The sequence below is a fragment of the Temnothorax longispinosus genome, chromosome 7, assembly GCF_030848805.1.
Source record: "Temnothorax longispinosus isolate EJ_2023e chromosome 7, Tlon_JGU_v1, whole genome shotgun sequence".
Classification (NCBI taxonomy): domain Eukaryota; kingdom Metazoa; phylum Arthropoda; class Insecta; order Hymenoptera; family Formicidae; genus Temnothorax; species Temnothorax longispinosus.
The window spans coordinates 13,534,335-13,553,301 of NC_092364.1; the positions used below are offsets into that span (position 1 = coordinate 13,534,335).

General features: G+C 37.3%; 2 protein-coding genes across 3 annotated transcripts in view; both read right to left on the reverse strand.

The window, feature by feature from the left end:
- Positions 1-11,129: 11,129 nt before the first annotated feature.
- LOC139815883 (uncharacterized) lies at positions 11,130-14,481 on the reverse strand. The gene is made up of 3 exons (XM_071783130.1): positions 14,321-14,481; positions 12,207-12,326; positions 11,130-11,504 (listed from the first exon to the last, which is right to left on the reverse strand). Exons 1-3 carry the CDS (start codon positions 14,457-14,459, stop codon positions 11,380-11,382), a joined length of 384 nt encoding a protein of 127 aa, XP_071639231.1. The 5' UTR covers positions 14,460-14,481; the 3' UTR covers positions 11,130-11,379.
- Positions 14,482-16,125: 1,644 nt separating this feature from the next.
- Positions 16,126-18,967, reverse strand: part of LOC139815882 (discoidin domain-containing receptor 2) — an 81,147-nt gene continuing 78,305 nt past the window's right edge. For both annotated transcript variants that reach the window (XM_071783129.1, XM_071783128.1), the window contains exon 17: positions 16,126-17,978. In XM_071783129.1, coding sequence (XP_071639230.1) covers positions 17,829-17,978 — 150 coding nt within the window. In that variant the 3' untranslated portion in view covers positions 16,126-17,828. The remainder of the gene's footprint in view (positions 17,979-18,967) is intronic.

Consider the following 18,967-nt stretch of genomic DNA (forward strand, 5'->3'; position numbering starts at 1 on the left):
AATTTTTGGGGAATTTTTCAAAGCTATTAACATTATAAAAAAACACGTGGGACTCGAAAGTGCATGGTTGGAGGATTATTGGGGCGAAAAAAACGTTGGAGTGAATAGGGATATATATATATACGTAACATTTACGTAACATACGTAACATACGTAACATTTATCAAAATTTCAATCTTATAATACATTAATATTATTACATTATATATATATATATATATTATATATATATATATATATATATATATAATGTAATAATATTAATGTATTTATAAGATTGAAATTTTGATAAATGTTACGTTAGCGTTCATTAAAAATTGGTGAATTTGGTTAAGCGTCAATTAGAATCTAGCTATTATCAAGCTGCTAGATATTTATACTTACGATTACGTAAGTACCAGGACAAGAATAGGTAGATTCGATAAATCTCTTGACCACATACTGACCTTTGCAAACGACATCCACTCACATCAGCCGTTAAAGTAATATTGCCAATAATTTTTCTTTAGGTGATCAGAATTATGCTTGCCCTAAGGGCGATGGTATAGTTCGATTTATTGAATACACAATATAAAGATGATATCATGTAACTTTAGGAATAGAAAAAATTGCGCTTGATAGATATCTCTTTACTAAAATAAAAGTTACGAAATTTAGTACGAGAAATGCTGAAATTTAGAACAGCGGTGCTGTTTATGCGAAAACCGTTCCCAACGGTTATTTGTATAAGAGTCGTTTTGGGGAACAATTCGGCGCACCTGTGCGTCGACATTGTCGTCGAATAACCGAAACATTTTCAACGTCGATCGGGGAATTTCGTCTTCGTAAAACTACAATCGGTACCTTGTCCATACGATTGGCCATCGGCCATCGAGAATAATGGAGCAGTTGGCGAGAGCCGATATAAGGGGAACCAAGCGCGGCTCGGGAACCTCGGTCTCTGTCGTATTCGAGGTGCCCCGGGGCCAAAACGGCCACGGCCGACAACATCGTTCCAGAATGCCTCGGGCACTTCCAAACCCACCGGACGATGTTGCTCGCATACGTAAACGCCAACTTCGTCAGGGACAAAGTGACGCTCGTATATATGTATGTTGATCCGGCCAACGGGGCGCGACGGGAGAAGAGCGACTTTGCCCATTTCGAGACTCATTTTAACGTTCGTTGCCTGGGTCGCGTTCGCGGCTGGTCCCCGCCGTTGGCCTTAGGCGATATGCCCGCCGGCCGATTACGGGACGTTCCAAATCTTCTTGGACGACGGTTCCTCGCTTTTGGAAAACGCGCAGCGCGAACGCGTGTCTAAACATTTTGTCTTTCCCTTGTGTAGTATAATTTCATATAATTGTGTGCATATGTTATATAGTTATCTATACATCATATTATATAAAAAGCAGAAGATTTATTAAATTGAGTTAAATTTTAATAACAATTTTGTTGATGAATTTAGATTTAGAATTTCCTCTGAAAATGTCGAAGCAGAAATGTCAAAGCAAAAATGTCAAGTTTTCTTTAAGTGATAATGTCAGGTAAAAATTTATTTATGTGTATTTCAGTAAACAATAATGAAATATTGCAAGTGTTAGTATTTTTGATTTACTGACTTTGCTGAATATTCGAATGGAAAAGGAACAACACAAGTGACACCCCAGCAAGATCTTTATACTATGATTGATAACATTACGTTTCATCACGCCTGAATGTGAGAAGACAGATGTAGACGCTCAATTCACAAAGTAAGCACTGCCTAAACATGACGGATAGATAGATCGATCGATCTTCTAAAGTAACATATTCCGAAATGGATTTCAGCATGACAGGCAAAAGTAATCATTCATATAATGTAGCGTTTAACAATCATTCTTTGTCTCAGCTTGTGTAACCAGTTGGTTCATATCATTAGCTCATTTTTAATTAATTCTTACAGTTTAATTAATTCTTACACATATCTTTCGCCGACACTATCTTTCGTGTAGAGCAAAGTTGTATTGTCATATAACGCGATAAGGCCTTTCACGCTACGGCAAATTATAATTCCTGAAAAAGAAATCGGGATCCGGAAACACGCGCGGCAGGGATCCGTTTCATGGCGAGCATTGCGTCGCAATTAATTAGCCGGTCACCGGTAAGCAGCGCTTTCGTCTCGACTCGTTTAGCGGATACGTAATTTGAGGCAGAAGAGATATCCTAACGGCGAGATGGGAAGTGAACAAGACGAAGGAAGGAAGAAAGGAGGTTGCGGAGGAGGACGAGAGAAGGAGGCAGCGAGGGGGAGGTCGGGACAAGAGAAGGAGGACGGGCATAATGGTGGTCACATGCCCGCGGGCGCCTCGCGGAGCAGAAGAGTAAGAAAGAGGCGGGAGGAGAGGCTTGCGCGCTCCGGTCCAGAGAGAGAGGAAAATAATGCGATGTTTTTGTATCATACGATATACAGACTCTCTGCCGGCATGGCGGACCGGTATACGCCCGGAGCATCCAGCGGGATGTAACGAGAAGAGTCCGAGTATTGCCCGTGGGTTCACATATTTTAGGGTGAAGCCTTCTCCCTCCCTCTCTCTTTCGCTCTCTCCCATCGCCCTGCTCTTCTTCGCCCTCTGGTTTGAACCTACGTGTCTCTGAAACGGGTCGTGCCGTGCCGAAGGCGAGAGCTTCGCGCTCCTCCACCTATCCGTCCAGCTCTTATTCACTTCCCTCCCTCGCTTTCTCCCCCTCTCTTTCCTCCCACCGACCTGGCTTGCTTTTCGTTGTCTCCCACATCTTTTATTCTCCCGTATAGACGACGGTTTTTTACAAATCGCTAAGCAGATTCTGCGTATAAAGCACGCATTTTAGAATCAGAAGGTTCTCCTTATCACGGATTCTATGGCAAACTGTATCGAATCTGCCTTAGTACAAAAAAGAGAAGAATCCGTTTCTTTACTAATGTTTTTAAGTTTTAATATTTAATTATCTTGATACATAATGAGTTTTTGAATTAAATTTCTGTATAATTGAGATAAAGTTAATTGAGAAGTAAGATTTTTGGTCTATTTCTTTAAGATTTAACTCAAGGGAAATATAATTTTTGAAGATGAGAAAAACCTCGCAATTGATACTGGTTACAAGCGAGGGGACTTTTGGGATCGATAATTTAAAAACGCCGATAACTCCGCTTCTCACTCGAATCAATTTCCGTAAACCTCTTACGCGTGACCCGCCAATCAGCGTCCGGGATCCAAGTGGATTTCTCTCTCTTTCCCTTTTGTCCTCGCAGGCCATGCATCGTTCTGCATGCGCAAAGTACACGTACACGACCGGCCGAAGTGGGGGAGGTAGCTTGAGCGGTCTTTCTCTCCGATGGTTACGTGACCTCTGGTGGGTGTATGTTTAACCTTTTCGATGGCAGTCGGCAGAGAGGAGAGTTTAGCCGGCGGCCCCTCTCCCCCCTCCCTATCCTTCCCCGCGACCCTCCCCGAGTCGACGATCACCCACGCAAGCGAATGTAAATTACCGGAGGCTGTGAATCATTTTTAGAAGATCCCAGACGACCCCTGCGGTCTTTCTCTCCTTCGACATAGCTCACCTTTCATCTCCCCTTCTACCTCCGGCCGCCGCTCTCTTTCTCTTACCCTTTCCTTTCTTCCGCTATCCACCTTCTCCGCTCGTTCATCCGCTCTTCCCGTCTTCCCCCCTCCCGGTCTCGTTCTACTTTCCTCTCTTTCCTCCTTCACTTCGGATCTTCCATCCCGCTGTCGCGCCGCTCGTCCTCGTTTATCCTGCGCAAACTTACGTAAGGTAGAGAACGCTCCCTGAGAAAGGCGCAGGCAACTCGCCTAGATAGCCGTGGGATGTGCTCCGGGCCTCGACTCCCACCTAGGCGCGATCGGACTCCTCCAACAATGCCTATTAAGCATCTCCAGCGGGCCTTTCTGCCTCTACGAGAACCGTGGAACACGCGGGGCCTGCGCGGGGAAAGGCTGAAATGTTCTCGGTCGAACGCGACCTTGCCATCGAATGCGCTTATCATTTGTGTTAATAGCGCGTATTTGTGAGACTTAATGCAGATCTGAAATATTGTCTCAATGTTGTTTTATTTGCGTATGTAACTTCATGAAAGTTGCTCTTGATTTACACGAGAATATACATATTACTTATCTGATTACATAATTTATCTGACCGAATTATTTTATGGGTACCCAATTTCACTGTTATCAGTAAATTTTATAGCGGAAACTAAAGCATTGAATGTTCAACGAGGCATAATTGGCCGCTCTCCTCAGGGAATTATTTTATAGAATTAACTAACAGCACATTATAGTACGTTTTTAGCAAATCACTGAATTTCCATTGATCTTGTAATGAGAATGTTATTTCAATATTATTTCCTGTGTGCAGGTTGTACCTATTATAAAATTAAAAATAATGTCTGGCAAATGCGTAATTGTTTTATTACTGAACGCTTTTAATTACTAATTTTAGCTACAATTGATGAAATTAAATTTTTGTTGAATAGATTTAAATTAGCAATTTAAGGACGAGAATTTATGAAAGAAACAGAATAGATATCACGGAGAGAATTTTTAGTTATATTTTACCTTTAAATTCACTACAAACTTAGGATAACTTGGCAACCAAGGAATTTTTGAAATATATACAAAAGACATTTTAGGTACAAACAACGTGATAAAAATTACCAAGCAGATTGGTAATTTTTGAAAAATTATTGAAATTTCTTGGATATATTTTAGTAAAATTAATCAAACACACTTTATATTTTAATGTAATAGATATTAATATTTTACATTATGGTATAGATATTAATCAGAATAGCTCGCATAAAATTCTTTGTAATACATGTTGTCTCTACAACTGCCATGATTTCAGGGTAAATTTTAAGAGAAAATTCTCTCCGTATGTGTATTGACATTTGAAGACGTGTGAAAAGTTCATCACAACAGCAGTATTTTAATTTTTATTTGCGTGCTCTTTTTTTATCATTCTTGCATGTTTAATTCTTATACTAGCGTAAAGATTTCAATACAGCACCGATGAAATTTTTCGTAAAAATATTTGACGTTATTTGAAAGACCGTGTAGGGGGGGAAACGATGTTTATACGCGCGCGCGACTACAATTTAATAAAGAAATATTCTTTACGAGTGTGGAAATTATAGTGTATTAATACAACGTTGCTTTATCGTCACCGTGGGCTATATTTCAATTCATTCAGACGGCTTTAACGAGGAGGCTTAACCGCAATTAATCTCAGGCTCTCGTCTAATAATTCTCCTATAACCACTCCATTAAGTGCCACCATGCTGACCCACCGCTGACTCCCTCACCGTGGCGGTTTTATGCCCGCTAACACTTTTGCGCACCTTTCGCAAATAAGATTTACATGCGAGCGTCAAAGTTCTGCTTTTCCCTGGGTGCGTAGCATTCCGCGCAGTAAAAGTCAGCGCGCGCTCTTCGCGTACGGTAATCAAGCGAGTTCAAGCCTGAAAAGTGTTCGGTAATCTAAGCAACTCGCGCTGCCCGCGAGCGTCGCGGTGAGCAAAGCCTTTCGACGCTGGTTTATTTTTTTCCTAATTTATCCCGAGCCGGTGATGTCAATGGTTCGTACTATTATCGCGTTCGTATATATTGCCGAAAATGTACTATTATAAGCAATGAAAGGTAATCACGGCAGATTCATAAAGGCAAAAAGATTGCGGGCATTGAGTGACGCGTATTACCTACCGCTTTCAATTAAGTAACGTACGAATTAATCTTACTTATAGTGTTCAAATTGTGCATGGAGAAAGATCAAATTTTCTCCGGTAATGGAAATTGTGGAAAGAAATGAAATACGTTCTACCTTATAAAGCCGATGATTTTCTTCAGCGAGAGATAAAGAACGAGGGCGCGCGCTTATAGATTTAAATTAGAATTAAATTAATATTACATCTTAATTTTGTTCTTACGACCGTATCAGTTGCGGCGTATCTCGATATTATTTATATCGACGTAAAGTCTCGAGAAGTGCACCCATGCGCCGTTCGTATATATCGTCGGACCGTTTTGCTTTCCTCTTTCGTCCGTTCGGTGTTCGCTCGTAGGCAACGAGTCCCGCGGCGACTCGTGAGGATCGTGAAGATCGAGCGAGACGGCGATACACGAAGAAGGTGCTGGTCCATGTTGGCTTGCGGGGGCGTTCGACCGCTTCGAAGCACACGTCCGCGCGCACGGTCGCACACGACGGAGGAGAGACACACCGAGTATCGGGCGAAGGAGAAAGAAAAAGAGAAAGAGAGAGAGAGAGAGGGGGGGTCGGGGGAGAGAAGAGGGGAAACGGGAGAAGAGATGGAACGAAGGTGAGTACATGGTACACCGCGGAGATATACGAAGCAACGGAACGTCGAAGGTGAGAAAGAGTGAGAAGGAGAGCGCTGGAAGTATTGCTGAAAAGGATGAATAGATCACTTTTCCTCCACTCCTCACCCGTTTCTATCATAGTTTCTCTTTGTAACTTTCTCTACCTTTCTCTCTCTCTCCCCTCTCTTCTTTATCTCTCTCTTTATTTCTCTTCCCCTTGTTTTATTCTCGTTTCTCTTTCCCTCCGTTCGTTTGCCTCTCACTGCAATTAGGGAGTTGCCCCGGGTATTTTCGTATTCATCGCAATGCAACCAACGCTGACGTGCACCGCCGGGGCGGCGGCGGCGGCGGCGGCAAAGGTGCGCAATGGGTTATTTTCCATACATTGTTTCGCGAAAATGTGGCGCTCGAATTCCGCTGAAGGGCTGAACGCAGGCAGTGCGTTATTACCGGCCAGTTATAATCGGGATGTGATCGTTTTACCCTCGCAAGAGACGGGGCTTGAAGAGACTGTCGTAACTAGGCGCATTCATAACATTCTCGTTATGTGAGTCCATAAATGCATAAATAAGTTTGATAATGATATAAGAAGTTTTAATCGATAGATTAGTAGAAGATGCAAAGATTAGTGATATCTATGCCTAATTTTTCTTTAAATCCTCGAGGTTGAATAACCCAATTGTAATAAAGTGTATTTTTCTTTATCACTGTCTCTCGTTACGTTCCTTCCTTTCCTCAACATAATTTAAATTAAAACATAACACAACATTTCGATCATCTTTCATTTTTGGAAGTTTTTTGAATAATTTTAATGGCAAAAATGTGACAATGAAAAAATGTTAAATGTATATACAAAATGAAAGAAATTAATAATAATATAAAAATCCTATACCCTGTTTACCCGTTCTTTTACAGAGATAAGATTCTAGAAAATTAAAGCAATCAAGATTTCCTCGATAAGCTGTGGTATTGTTAAATCGAAAAAAAAAATATTGCAATCTAGATGTTACGAGGATGACGTAGCGTTTCTACTGTTCCTCTTCTATTCTCTAGCGATGATTCTTTTACTTCCGATGAGGCGGCCGACTTTTTCTTCGGCACCCGGGGCGTTGGTGGTGAGACGCCCGCGAAAAATGGACGTGCGCTCAGGTACTTCATTAATATTTCATTTCGTTGCTTATCGTTACCACGGTGCCGCGCCGCGGAGGCCCGCTCCGGGGCATCGTTACTCCCTCCAAGCGAGCGTGCACTAGGAGAGAGCGTCGCAGAGGGAGATGAAGGAGGAGGAGGCTATGTTAGGGAGGCAAGAGCGGGGCGGGCCGGCGGCAAAGAAGGACGCTTTATTGCAATTGGGGTGACATTCTAGAAATTTTACGTCGTGGAAACATGACGGAGACAGCCGCGGAGATTCAGAGAGAAGTAATGACGTGCCGGGAATGCCGAGAGAAACAAAGTGAGGACCGAATAAGGCCACCGAAAACGACGCGTAATAATCCAGCCGTATTTAGATGTGAGATGAAACGGCCATGTCGTTAATAGGCAGGCATCTTGAAAGATTTTATAGGGTAAATAGTGCTTGTATTCGTGTCTTCACGATCTTGCATGCAAATTAAAATAAATATCTGGTAGATTTATAAATCAATTGTTCTAATTATATGTCAAACGTTAACCGACATTTGTTTTCTCTATTCCTAACATAATCGTTTTAAAAGAGAATTTAATTTTCTAGGAATTACATGCATCTCTGTGTATACATGCAGGGTCTGATAATAGGTGTAACACCTATCATGGGTAGGTAGAGCTGATTAAGCTAAATAGAAAAGTTTTATACCTTCTTGAAAATATGACAATAAATAAGAAACAATAATGAGAAATTAATTAATAAAGATCGCGAATTAGCGTGCGTTCGCGCTATTCGACGGGAAGAGACAGTCATAACGTTTACAGTTGCTACGCGCGCGAAAATTTTTAGCGTTACACGTCATTCGTACATAGCCGTTGTTGTTTACAGAGCACTCCTCTTAATACCTCACCGCATGGTTAGCAACCGTAAACGCTGGGATGTCTCTTCCGAATCGCGCAGACGCACGCTGATTCGCAGATCGTTATTAATTAATTTCTCATTATTTATTGCGAAAATCACAAAACAATATAGGACTTCTCTATTCAGATTAATCCTTTCTATTTACTCACGGCGGGTGTTACAATCCAGTATATTTTATAGAATAATTTCAATATCAGTAAAAGTTCATGTAACTAGTGAACGGAAAGGGCCTCGGAGCGGGCGAGAAAGAGAGAGAAGCTGCCCGAGAGAAGAAAACGAGAAAGAGAGGAAGGAGAGGGAAAGAACGAGCGAGACGGAAGGGCGAAGAATCGCCAGAGGCCAGGACGGAAAGAGGGAGCAGAAAACGAGGGAGAACTACGGTCTGTCTCGGAGTCGCCCGAGGCGTCATGGAGCGCATTGTCTCGCTGGATATCTTCGGGGCAACATAGATCCCTCTCTTTCTCTCTTTCCCCTCCCTTCCCCGCCCCTGACTCGCCCTTCGACCACCTCTCTCACTGGGACACGAAGGTGGAGAGGACGAAGCTCGCCGCTATCTCCTCTCGTTTCCGCGCCCGCAGCGGAACGACCGTACCACTACCGCACCACTTCACTGTAGTGGGGTGTAGAGTACCGCGCGTCTACCCCCGGGGGCATCTCCTCGCGCACAACGATAGGGATGAACGCGAAAAGAAGAAAGGGGAAGACGGGCGTCTTTCTTCTTCTCCCACGTCGCGCGATCCCGCGCCTTCACCCGCGGGCCAACCGAAACGACTCGCGTATACGTATATACATATTTTAATATGTACATGTAGGGGGGCATGCATGCACGTGCATGCATGCAGGCAAGACAAGGCAAGGCAGGAGGTACGTGGGTACCATCACATCGCCGGCATTTGCCTGCATCGCTCGCGGCGGGGCTGCGCCACCACCTTCTCCTCCTCCTCCTCCTCCCCCTTCTTCTTGAACTTCGCATTCTACTTGCTTGATGGCATCATTTATCGCAAGAAAAATAATGAGATTAGGATAATCTACCACCGCGGGCGTTACCGTGCGCTTTGCGAAATTTACTTTCAAAGTTCTTCACCGGTACTTTCCGTTTCGCTCCTTAAAGTACTCGTATGTGTAAGTATGTATGTGTGTATATGTGTATGTGTGCGCGCACACGCGCGGCAGAGATAATATGTTATCGCCGTTTCGTTATCGCAGTCTCGTTGAAGTTGCTGGTGCTTCTCGTATCTTCGGCTCCGAGTAACCCTGAGGGTGTCCTTCGCCGCTGATGCTGCGGGCGGGCGAGTCGTGGAAGGGATGAGCTTCTTCTTGTTCCGCTGCGTAATATTATGCGCTTTTACCCCCGGGCCAGCCGAAACGGCTCTCTTGCGCTTGTACGTGCGTGTACCGCGTCATATTGGCATCTGCCCGTAACGCCCGCGGCGACACAACTCTTGTGCTTTTTCTTTTTCTCCCTTCGCATATTTTTCAATTGCGCTCGTTATAACAGAAATAGAAGGAGAAATTTAAACAAAATTGAGTATGGCGATATTGCGGTCCGATGGAAATGTCAACGACTCTCTCGCGACCTTTTAACGTATTTCATTTTCTAACTTGTTTCCCTCATCGTCGTAATTATCGTGTTATCTACTTCAGTTTTATACCTGCTTTCTCATTTGCCACATACTCTCTAGTACGTTATAGAATGAGCTGTATATCGAAAGGACGGAATGCGCAAAATTATTTTTATTTTCATCTTTGCGCTGAAAGTTTGTACGGTTACATTTTTAAAGATTTGGTCAATTAATATATATATATATATATATTTATATATCCGTACGATTACGTATAATTCGTCAAATTAAAAATTCTCGTCTCTTACTTTTACAACTCATCTTCGTTCCTTCTGATTTATTATTTTTAAAAATAATTACTGCGAAAAAGAAAATTTAAAAAATATAAAAATGTCAATTATATTCGCAAATAAAATGAGGCGAACATATTACTTTTGTATACCTATTTTATGTTGCCTCTTCTATTTTTCTTTCCTACATGATTCTTGATCGTCGAGGGCTAACCAATACCGTTTTGTGTGTGCAGATATATATATATATATATATATATATCTATACGTATTATCCTACGTTCTGGCTGGATTGCCCATGGCGAAGCATACCCTTCCCCTCGTACACCTTCTTCTTTCTTCTTTTTTTTCTCTTACTCCCCTTACTCACTTGTTTCTGTCCTTCTTTTGGCCGCCTCTCTTGTACATGTTGTTCCTTGACCGACCTCTTGTCAACCGTCTCAGCTCGTCTCCGCTCCGGGCAACTTTTCTTTCCGGATAAAACTTCGCGGTATATCCCGCTTACCTTCTCTCCTTTTCTTTGTTTTCTTGCCCTTTTCCCTTCCTGACTTACCTTTCAAATTATGATTGTTCGAGGAATGCAAGAGGAATATTCTACCGAAAATGGCTTCTAGTTTTTCTACTAATAACACTATCGATGAAAAGCTTAATTTGAGATTTGGCAATTTATTAAAAAATAATTGTATAAGAGAAGATGACGAAAAATGCAGATATTATTTCATGAATACTGTCTCCCGACATAGCTTGTTTTAATCTATAATTTAACATTATGTACAGTTTTTGGATGAGTTTTCATGCGATAGAGTTTAATTCCTGATTGATTATATGCTGCTGTTGATATATTGATAATCATGATATTATCGAGGGAAATACAGATCTAGCTGGATCAAAATAATTGTGACAATTTATTACTTATAAGAAATTTTTATTTAAACTATATTTAATATATTGTAGTGTTGTATTGGGACATATAAGACAGATATTATTTTGAAATCGATATTAGACGTATTAGAAAATTAAAAATGCTAAACGCTAAACTATTCTTTTGACATTTTGTTGTGTTATAATTAAATTAGGACTTAATAGTTGCAACTAGGGTGAGATTATACATTGGGTAATTATTAATGTTTTAGTTATTTATCTATTAGTTATATCTAAACCAAAACGCAACAGACTTGACCGTCTGTACAGTCATCCGTTTCGTGCTGTAGGGTCGGAGAACACGAGTTCGTGCAGATTCCACCATGGTGACGGCAATGAGTTCTGAATTCCGATTTAACTGTAATGATAAAGAATTAATTTATTAATTTAAAAAAATTTATTGATTAATGATAAAGAAGAAACGCTCTTTCCGTAACAGGTCAAAGGAATGACTTTTTCATAGGCTTTATTGCTACATAACAGGAAGAAACTTTAATGTTCTTTAATTTAGTCGTTTGTTCTAAAAATCAAGCTATTGCTAGAAATTAATGAATGTCACAAGAGTTCTTAAAAAATAATTTTTCGAGATATGAATCTGTGTTTATATGATAAAAGATGTCATTTGATAGAAATCAAGTAGAAATGAGAAATCGCGCATACGGTGTTATACATCTCGACGCGTGAAAGTGTTATATAAATTAATTTGTCAGACGTTTTCGAAATTTATAATGTGATAAAGTGAATTCCATGAAAGTATGCTGATCTGCTGACCTGTATATCATATGTCGCGAAAATATTTATTAATTAACTAATATATTTATTGCGTTTATTTATGCGAGAGGATTGACAATAATTGTACGTTAATTAATATAATATAAAATATAAATATAAAAGATATTGGTTTTTATATATAAATATAAAAAATACACGATACTTTGATTTATCAATTTGATCGATGTGCAGAAGTCTCTATGATATGACCTCTGTTTCTTTTTATAATCATATTTTAATTTTGTAAATATAGCGATGTGGTGTAATATTCTATAAAATGCGAACTTACCTACGCTGCAGCACAATGTACCCTGTTGCTGGCATGAAGTATCACTTTTTACCAATTCCTCGCACTTGTCAGGTACAACACAGTTCTCTTGGGGACATATTTCTTGTGCATTGGCATATTCTGAAAACAAATTCGTGATTTTGTTGAAATGCGCCTAAGATTCGAACATTTTCCTTTGCACCGATGATCAAAAACTATGTCAGGTATAAAAGGTGTAACAGGATATTTTGAAAGCAAACATGTATTTTATGTATTAATGCAGTCAAATAGTGTAGTTTTCTTTTATCAAAGGTATTGTAAAAGTAAACATGTATTTTCTGCATTAGTGCAGTCAAATAGTATTTCTGTCATACAAGGTTAAATATTAACTATTTGGATTAGATAAAATTTTTGCTGTAGGTATAGAAAAACACACGCGATAGATAAGGATTCAAGGCCTAAAAAAATAAATTTACATAGCACACACACACATCTACACACACCCACCCACCCACACACACACACGCGCACACACACACACACACACACACACACACACACACAAATTTTAATTTTAATTTATCTCAATACCTATACAAGCATCTAAAAATGCTACGTAATGTATTTATTTCAGAAAAAATAGGTTAACTATCTCTTTTATACGATTAAAAAAACATAATGTTCTAAGAATAAAAGAAATATAACAGCAAAAAGAAATTTATAAAAATAAAGGACAGTAACGAGACATTCGGGTAATTTAAATATCCGGCAAGATTCCAATAACTCTGGCGCCTTAATTTGACGATGGTTTCTGGTAGTACTTTTAATGCTGAACAAAAAATTATATACGTCTTATAGGGCTAACTGCTCTGGTTTTCCAGATATACAGTGTTAAAGTTAAAAATAAATAATATGAATTTTTAAATAATATTTCAATTGTGTGTATATAAACAGTACACACGTAAGCGAGGGAGGGGCTACCGCACTTCCCACAAAAGCAGGGGAAGGTGGGGGTGAATCTCGGTTCGCGTAAAAAGTGTATGCGTGAACTTTTCATGCGTGGAAAGTTTATATAAATTTTTAAATAATACTTCAATTGTGTGTGTGTATAAACAGTACACACGTAAGCGAGGGAGGGGCTATTGCACTTCCCCCGAAAGCAGGGGGGAGGTGGGGGTGAACCTCGGTTCGCGTGAAAAGTTGAAAACACGAACCGTGACAATGATAAACCTTGTTTCGCCCTATATTCAAGTCAGAGGAGAGAAGGTAGACCTCAAAATATCTTACGTCGTTTACGTTTTTGTCTCGAGTGGAAAAGGTATGCGTGTTCTTGTGTACATTATTTACCTGTAACATACAGTTTAACACTGTATATCTCGAAAACCAGAATAGTTAGCCCTATAAGACCTATAGGTATATAATTTTTTGTTCAGCATTAAAAGTACTGCCAGAAACCATCGTCAAATTAAGGCGCCAGAGTTATCGGAATCTAACCATTTTATGCATTGATGCAGTCAAATAGTGTAGTTTTCTTTTATAAAAGGTATTGTAAAAGTAAACATGTTTTCTGCATTAGTGCAGTCAAATAGTATTTATGTCATACAAAGTTAAATATTAACTATTTAGATTAGATAAAATTTTTGTTGTAGGTATAGAAAAACACACGCGATAGATTTATCTTAATACCTATACAAGCATTTAAAAATTAATTCTACGTAATGTATTTATCAGAAAAAATAGGTTAACTATTTATTTTATACGATTAAAAAAACATAATGTTCTAAGAATGAAAGAAATATAACAGCAAAAAGAAATTATAAAAATAAAGGACAGTAACGAGACATTTGGGTAATTTAAATATCCATCTAAAGTAATAAAACTTTACATTTTAATTTTGTTACAGTTTAATTTTAATATTAAACAACAGGTTTTGAATTAATGAAAAAAAAACTTTATTAGCATTACAATTAAATAATAGTTTTGGAATCAGATAATATAATTTAGTGCGTATGAAATCAATCTTCCTCTTTTTAAATCTCATGTGTATAAAATCTATGACACATTTATATTAGTGTTTCGAAAATATATATTAGTGTGTTATAATTTTTTATTTTATATAAAAGATGATCACTTACCAATGCAGAGCAGGACGGTCGCGAGAGCGACAAATATAAGCGTGCAGGATCTCATTTTTTCGGCGAGTAGAGGTGTCGGAGTAGCGTACGATTCTGACAGCCGGCGATTCAATGGTCTCACGTTCCCGGCTGCCACCATTATATGAACGCAGGCGATAGGCGTTACGAACACACATACATACACGTTTGGGTAAATGGCACGCACACACGGCCGGAAAGACCCGTTGTAACGCGAGCTCACTTCATTTAGTTTTGTTATCTGTCTTTATCATTACGTGATGTCAGATAACGCTGATTCAAGCCTCTACAATTCGTCATTCAATAGATAATCACATATTCTTAGGATAGGTGGAGCTGTAACGAGGCTTTGAGAGACTGACTCGTATCGCCGTTTATTAATTTGTTGACATTTTCACGAGTCTAATGACATATTTGGCTTTGAGAGATTTGAATTCATTTCTCGTGCGCTTATTGCATTTACTCCATTCGAAATATGTGGTACCAGCATCGCAATCCTTTAACACGTTTTTGCAATATATTGATAAGTCGACTGGAGATAACAAACGAAAGTTTGTTAAGTCAATTGTGTCATAGGGGAAAGAGTTCGTTGTAGTGCACAAAACGGTATTTGCTATATAATTATGCAATATTGAACTTTAAACTAAAGCTTACATTTTCTTTTTCTTTAATCTTACTGCCGAATTTTTAATTTAACGACGTAGTATTATTCAACTTAATTAAATACATTTTAAGAAAAAAATGCAGCCATTTAGATATAAATTCATATTTGTGTCTCATATTTAACGCTAAAAATGCCCATTACATATATTTAATAAATATAAATAATTTTTTCTTTTTTATATTAATTGTAAATGCAAGGAAGCTACTTTTTTATAGATGTTGTTTGCTTGATATACCAAGATTAAAATCACGATGGTTGATCATATTTTTAACACGTTAAACAAATATTTTTTGTAATATTAATCCGCGGATTTGCGGAACATCACATAACAGATTTATCAATCTCATTTATCAATCTTCTACGGGTCTCATTATCTAGTATCATCAAATGACACCAGAGATTATATATCAGAATTTTACTCGTGGAAATTTTTGCGCGTATTATGTGCAAAATTATAAAATTTAATTTATAGTAAGTACTATATATATAGCGTAATATTTAGTATGTGAATATAATGTACATATCCTGTGCTGCTGCTCTAAATAATAATTTTAAATAATAATTAATTAATTACATCGGCAAATTTACCGTATCTTTATATCGCAAATAAAAATATAAATTAGTTATTTAATAAACAGGTAAAGAGAAGCATCTGTAAAAACAGAGAACAATTTTTGTGTGCAAAATAGGAATATACCAGCTGTATATTACGTTACTGATTACAGAAGATTTTTTAATACATGGACATAATTTCAGAGCAAAAGTATAAAAAAATAATAGTAAATCTTTATATAAACGTTTGTTTTATCTATTTTAGAGTTTAGTATATTTTACATTTGTTTTAATTACAAAAAGTACTTAAAATGATCATCTTGAGATTAAATATAAGTCTACAAATAAATTATTGTTAACTTTTTAAAGAAGGTCTTTTATTAGAAAATGTTTATCGTTATTTTCAACAACTTTTTTTCAAGATATTGGTAGAATATGCTAATAACTATTAATATACATAATTAAGATGTTTCTACAAGTAAGAGAGCCGAAAAGATTTAAACTTCACAATTAAAAAATTAAAACTTAATTAAATCAGGTAATCAAATAAAATAGATTTTTCCATTAGATCTTTCATAAGATGGATCAATTCAGATCAATTTATTATTGAAAAGATTGATTCATTATCAAGCACTCTACAAACGATTTTATCATTCGATTTCATCATCGAGATTGATATCAACCTTGCTCTTTTTAACATAATCGACAAACAATCATAGCGATAAAGATTACCTGGAAACTTATTTAGTCCTTTTAAGTTTGTAAAGTAAGAGATAGGACGTTTGAACGTTTCTATTTTTTTTGTGAAACTTATTTTTATATTCATATTATTATTCGACTTATTAACATATTTTAAAACAGCAACTATATAAAAATATTATTTATATGAATCGAAAATATAGTAAAGATGATTATAACAGATATTATTTAATTGTAGAAATAAATAAGATTATTTTGTAGTAATAAAATAAATATACATATATATTATTATGTCATTATTCTTTATCTCTTTATTAACATTTTTATTTTGTATTGCTATCGATACGCTCAAGCGTCCGTAATTTAAAATTCCAACAAACATATGGCGTTTTTTGTTTAACTTTTTATTAATTCCTTCCAAAGCACGATACTGTGCACGATACTCATTGCTGCAGATGTTTTTAGCATCATTTTCTGTTTCTTAAATAAAAACGGTCGAAGATATGTTCACATTACGTCCTTGGAAAGAACATACTTGAGATCTACACCTCTTAACATAGTACAGCTTTAACTTAAACGAACGATGGAATAATAAGTACTTATTACTGATGGGCTTCGAATGTACAAGTTGACTAAGCCGAAATTTTTAGGGCGTAGTAAGACGGTAAGCTAATAAAATTATGTCACGCTAATATTTAATCGACTGAACTCCTAACTTCTTTTCAAATTGCGCGATTCTGTTTTTACGAATATTTTTTTACATTTGAGCCAACTTCATTAATTTTATTTAAGACTCAAAATAAAAATAAATTTATTAGCGCCATTTCCGTATATCGTTTGGCTTGCAGAAGAGTTAAACATAATAATTTAAAGTATGGAGATGAAAGGAAAGAAAAACCAGCCGTCGTGACACTTACTGCCGTAAAAATTTCCCATTTACCTAGCGTTAAAACCTAAATTTGTATGTACAAATGGATAGACTTTATCAGTACTGAGCATAGTAGCGTACATTACACGTTATTAATATTAGAATACTGTACACGATAGCACTTTCGTGAGAATTAAAGATTCGTATTGACTAGAAAATGAAATCTTAATTAAACGTCCAGACAAAAGTGACGCGATTATACACTCGAGTTGAAGAGCGAAATTATCGATCTTGATTATCTGAAGAAAACAAACCTAACACTTATACGTCAATTATACATCTCTCTCCTCGTGCTCGTTTGGCATTCGCTCCGAGACGTCCGTTATCGCCATTGCTCTCGTCTGAAAAACAGATTACGCGCGATATAGAATCCGCGGGGGATATCATTTCCGATCGCTACTGAGCTTTGCGCTCAGCGTGCAATTTTTCATTTGTCGAGTTTTTCTGCGCAAGGTATAAGAAGACACGAGATCTATGCGTCTCCGATACACGTATGTCTAAAACTAACGATTGTACATTTTCTGGAGAATCTGATTTCGCGCGAGGCGTCATGCCGTCGGCTTCGTTCCTACTCGGAATATTTCCGACAACGTCGTTCACATCCCAGGGGATTCGCGCCATTTCGTATCACAGTTAATCAAGATTATTTATGCACCAGGTCGATAGTCCGCTATTATATTCTTCAGGAACATGTAGATATCCTTGAAGGTTGGTCGCGATGTTTCATCTCTTCTCCAACATGAACACATCATCCGATAGACCTCCTCCGGACACATCATTGGTTTCGGTAGAAATACCTAAAATACAAGTATTCGAAGTTAAACAGCAAATAATAACTAATAACCAAAAAGTTTTGTCGAATTTTTATTCACGGCTTTTGTGAAGTGCAAATATTTCAATTATATAATTACTTCGTGGAGTTATTTTTAATGAGTATACGACTACATGCAATATGTACGAAGTTGGATTGCGTAAGATTTGACTAACCCGAGAAAAAATGATTAGATATAATCACATATGATTATATAAAATCGACATTAGATATAATTAGATAAAAAAATGGCCCGATATAATTATATATAATTGTATATAATTATATATAACCACATATAATTATATAACCATATATGGTTATATATAATTGTATGTGGTTATATGTAATTATATACAAATTATATCAGGCCATTTTTTATATCTAATTATATCTAATGTCGATTTTATATATAATCATATGTGATTATATCTAACATAATAAATATTTTATATATATTTATATATTAAAAAAGAATTCTGTTAATTTCGATTAAGGAATAAATTAAGTGTATATTTTTTTCAAAAGCCAGAATCAAAAGTGAAATGATTCACATATAACTTGGCGCTGCTTGGCGTGAGATACTGCCGTGTCTCTTGATACCATTCTTATATCACTGTTTGTCAAATTTTAAATACGAGAAATAAATCCTATCGGATGCCATCTATCGGATAATCCGAATTTAAGTTTATATATGGTTATATATAATCATATATAATCTACATGGATAAATGCTTAATTCTTATATATATATATACTTTATATATAAATTATATGAACTTATATATAATCATGTCAAAATGTATGTGAAACTTTTTATATATATATATATTCAATAGGATTCGTTTCTCGTATTTAAAATTTGACGGACAGTGGTATAAAAACGGTATCAAGAGACACGGCACTGTCTCATGTCAACCAGTGCCAAGTTGTAATATATGCATGGAATAAATCATTTCACTTTTAATTCTATAG

Excerpts from the sequence above, each read along its gene's own strand:
- LOC139815883 (XM_071783130.1), bottom strand. The coding sequence starts at position 14,459 with ATGGTGGCAGCCGGGAACGTGAGACCATTGAATCGCCGGCTGTCAGAA. Across the intron at positions 12,327-14,320 it reads GACCGTCCTGCTCTGCATTG|AATATGCCAATGCACAAGAA; the intron begins GTAAGTGATCAT and ends ATTTGTTTTCAG. Across the intron at positions 11,505-12,206 it reads TACATTGTGCTGCAGCGTAG|TTAAATCGGAATTCAGAACT; the intron begins GTAAGTTCGCAT and ends TTATCATTACAG.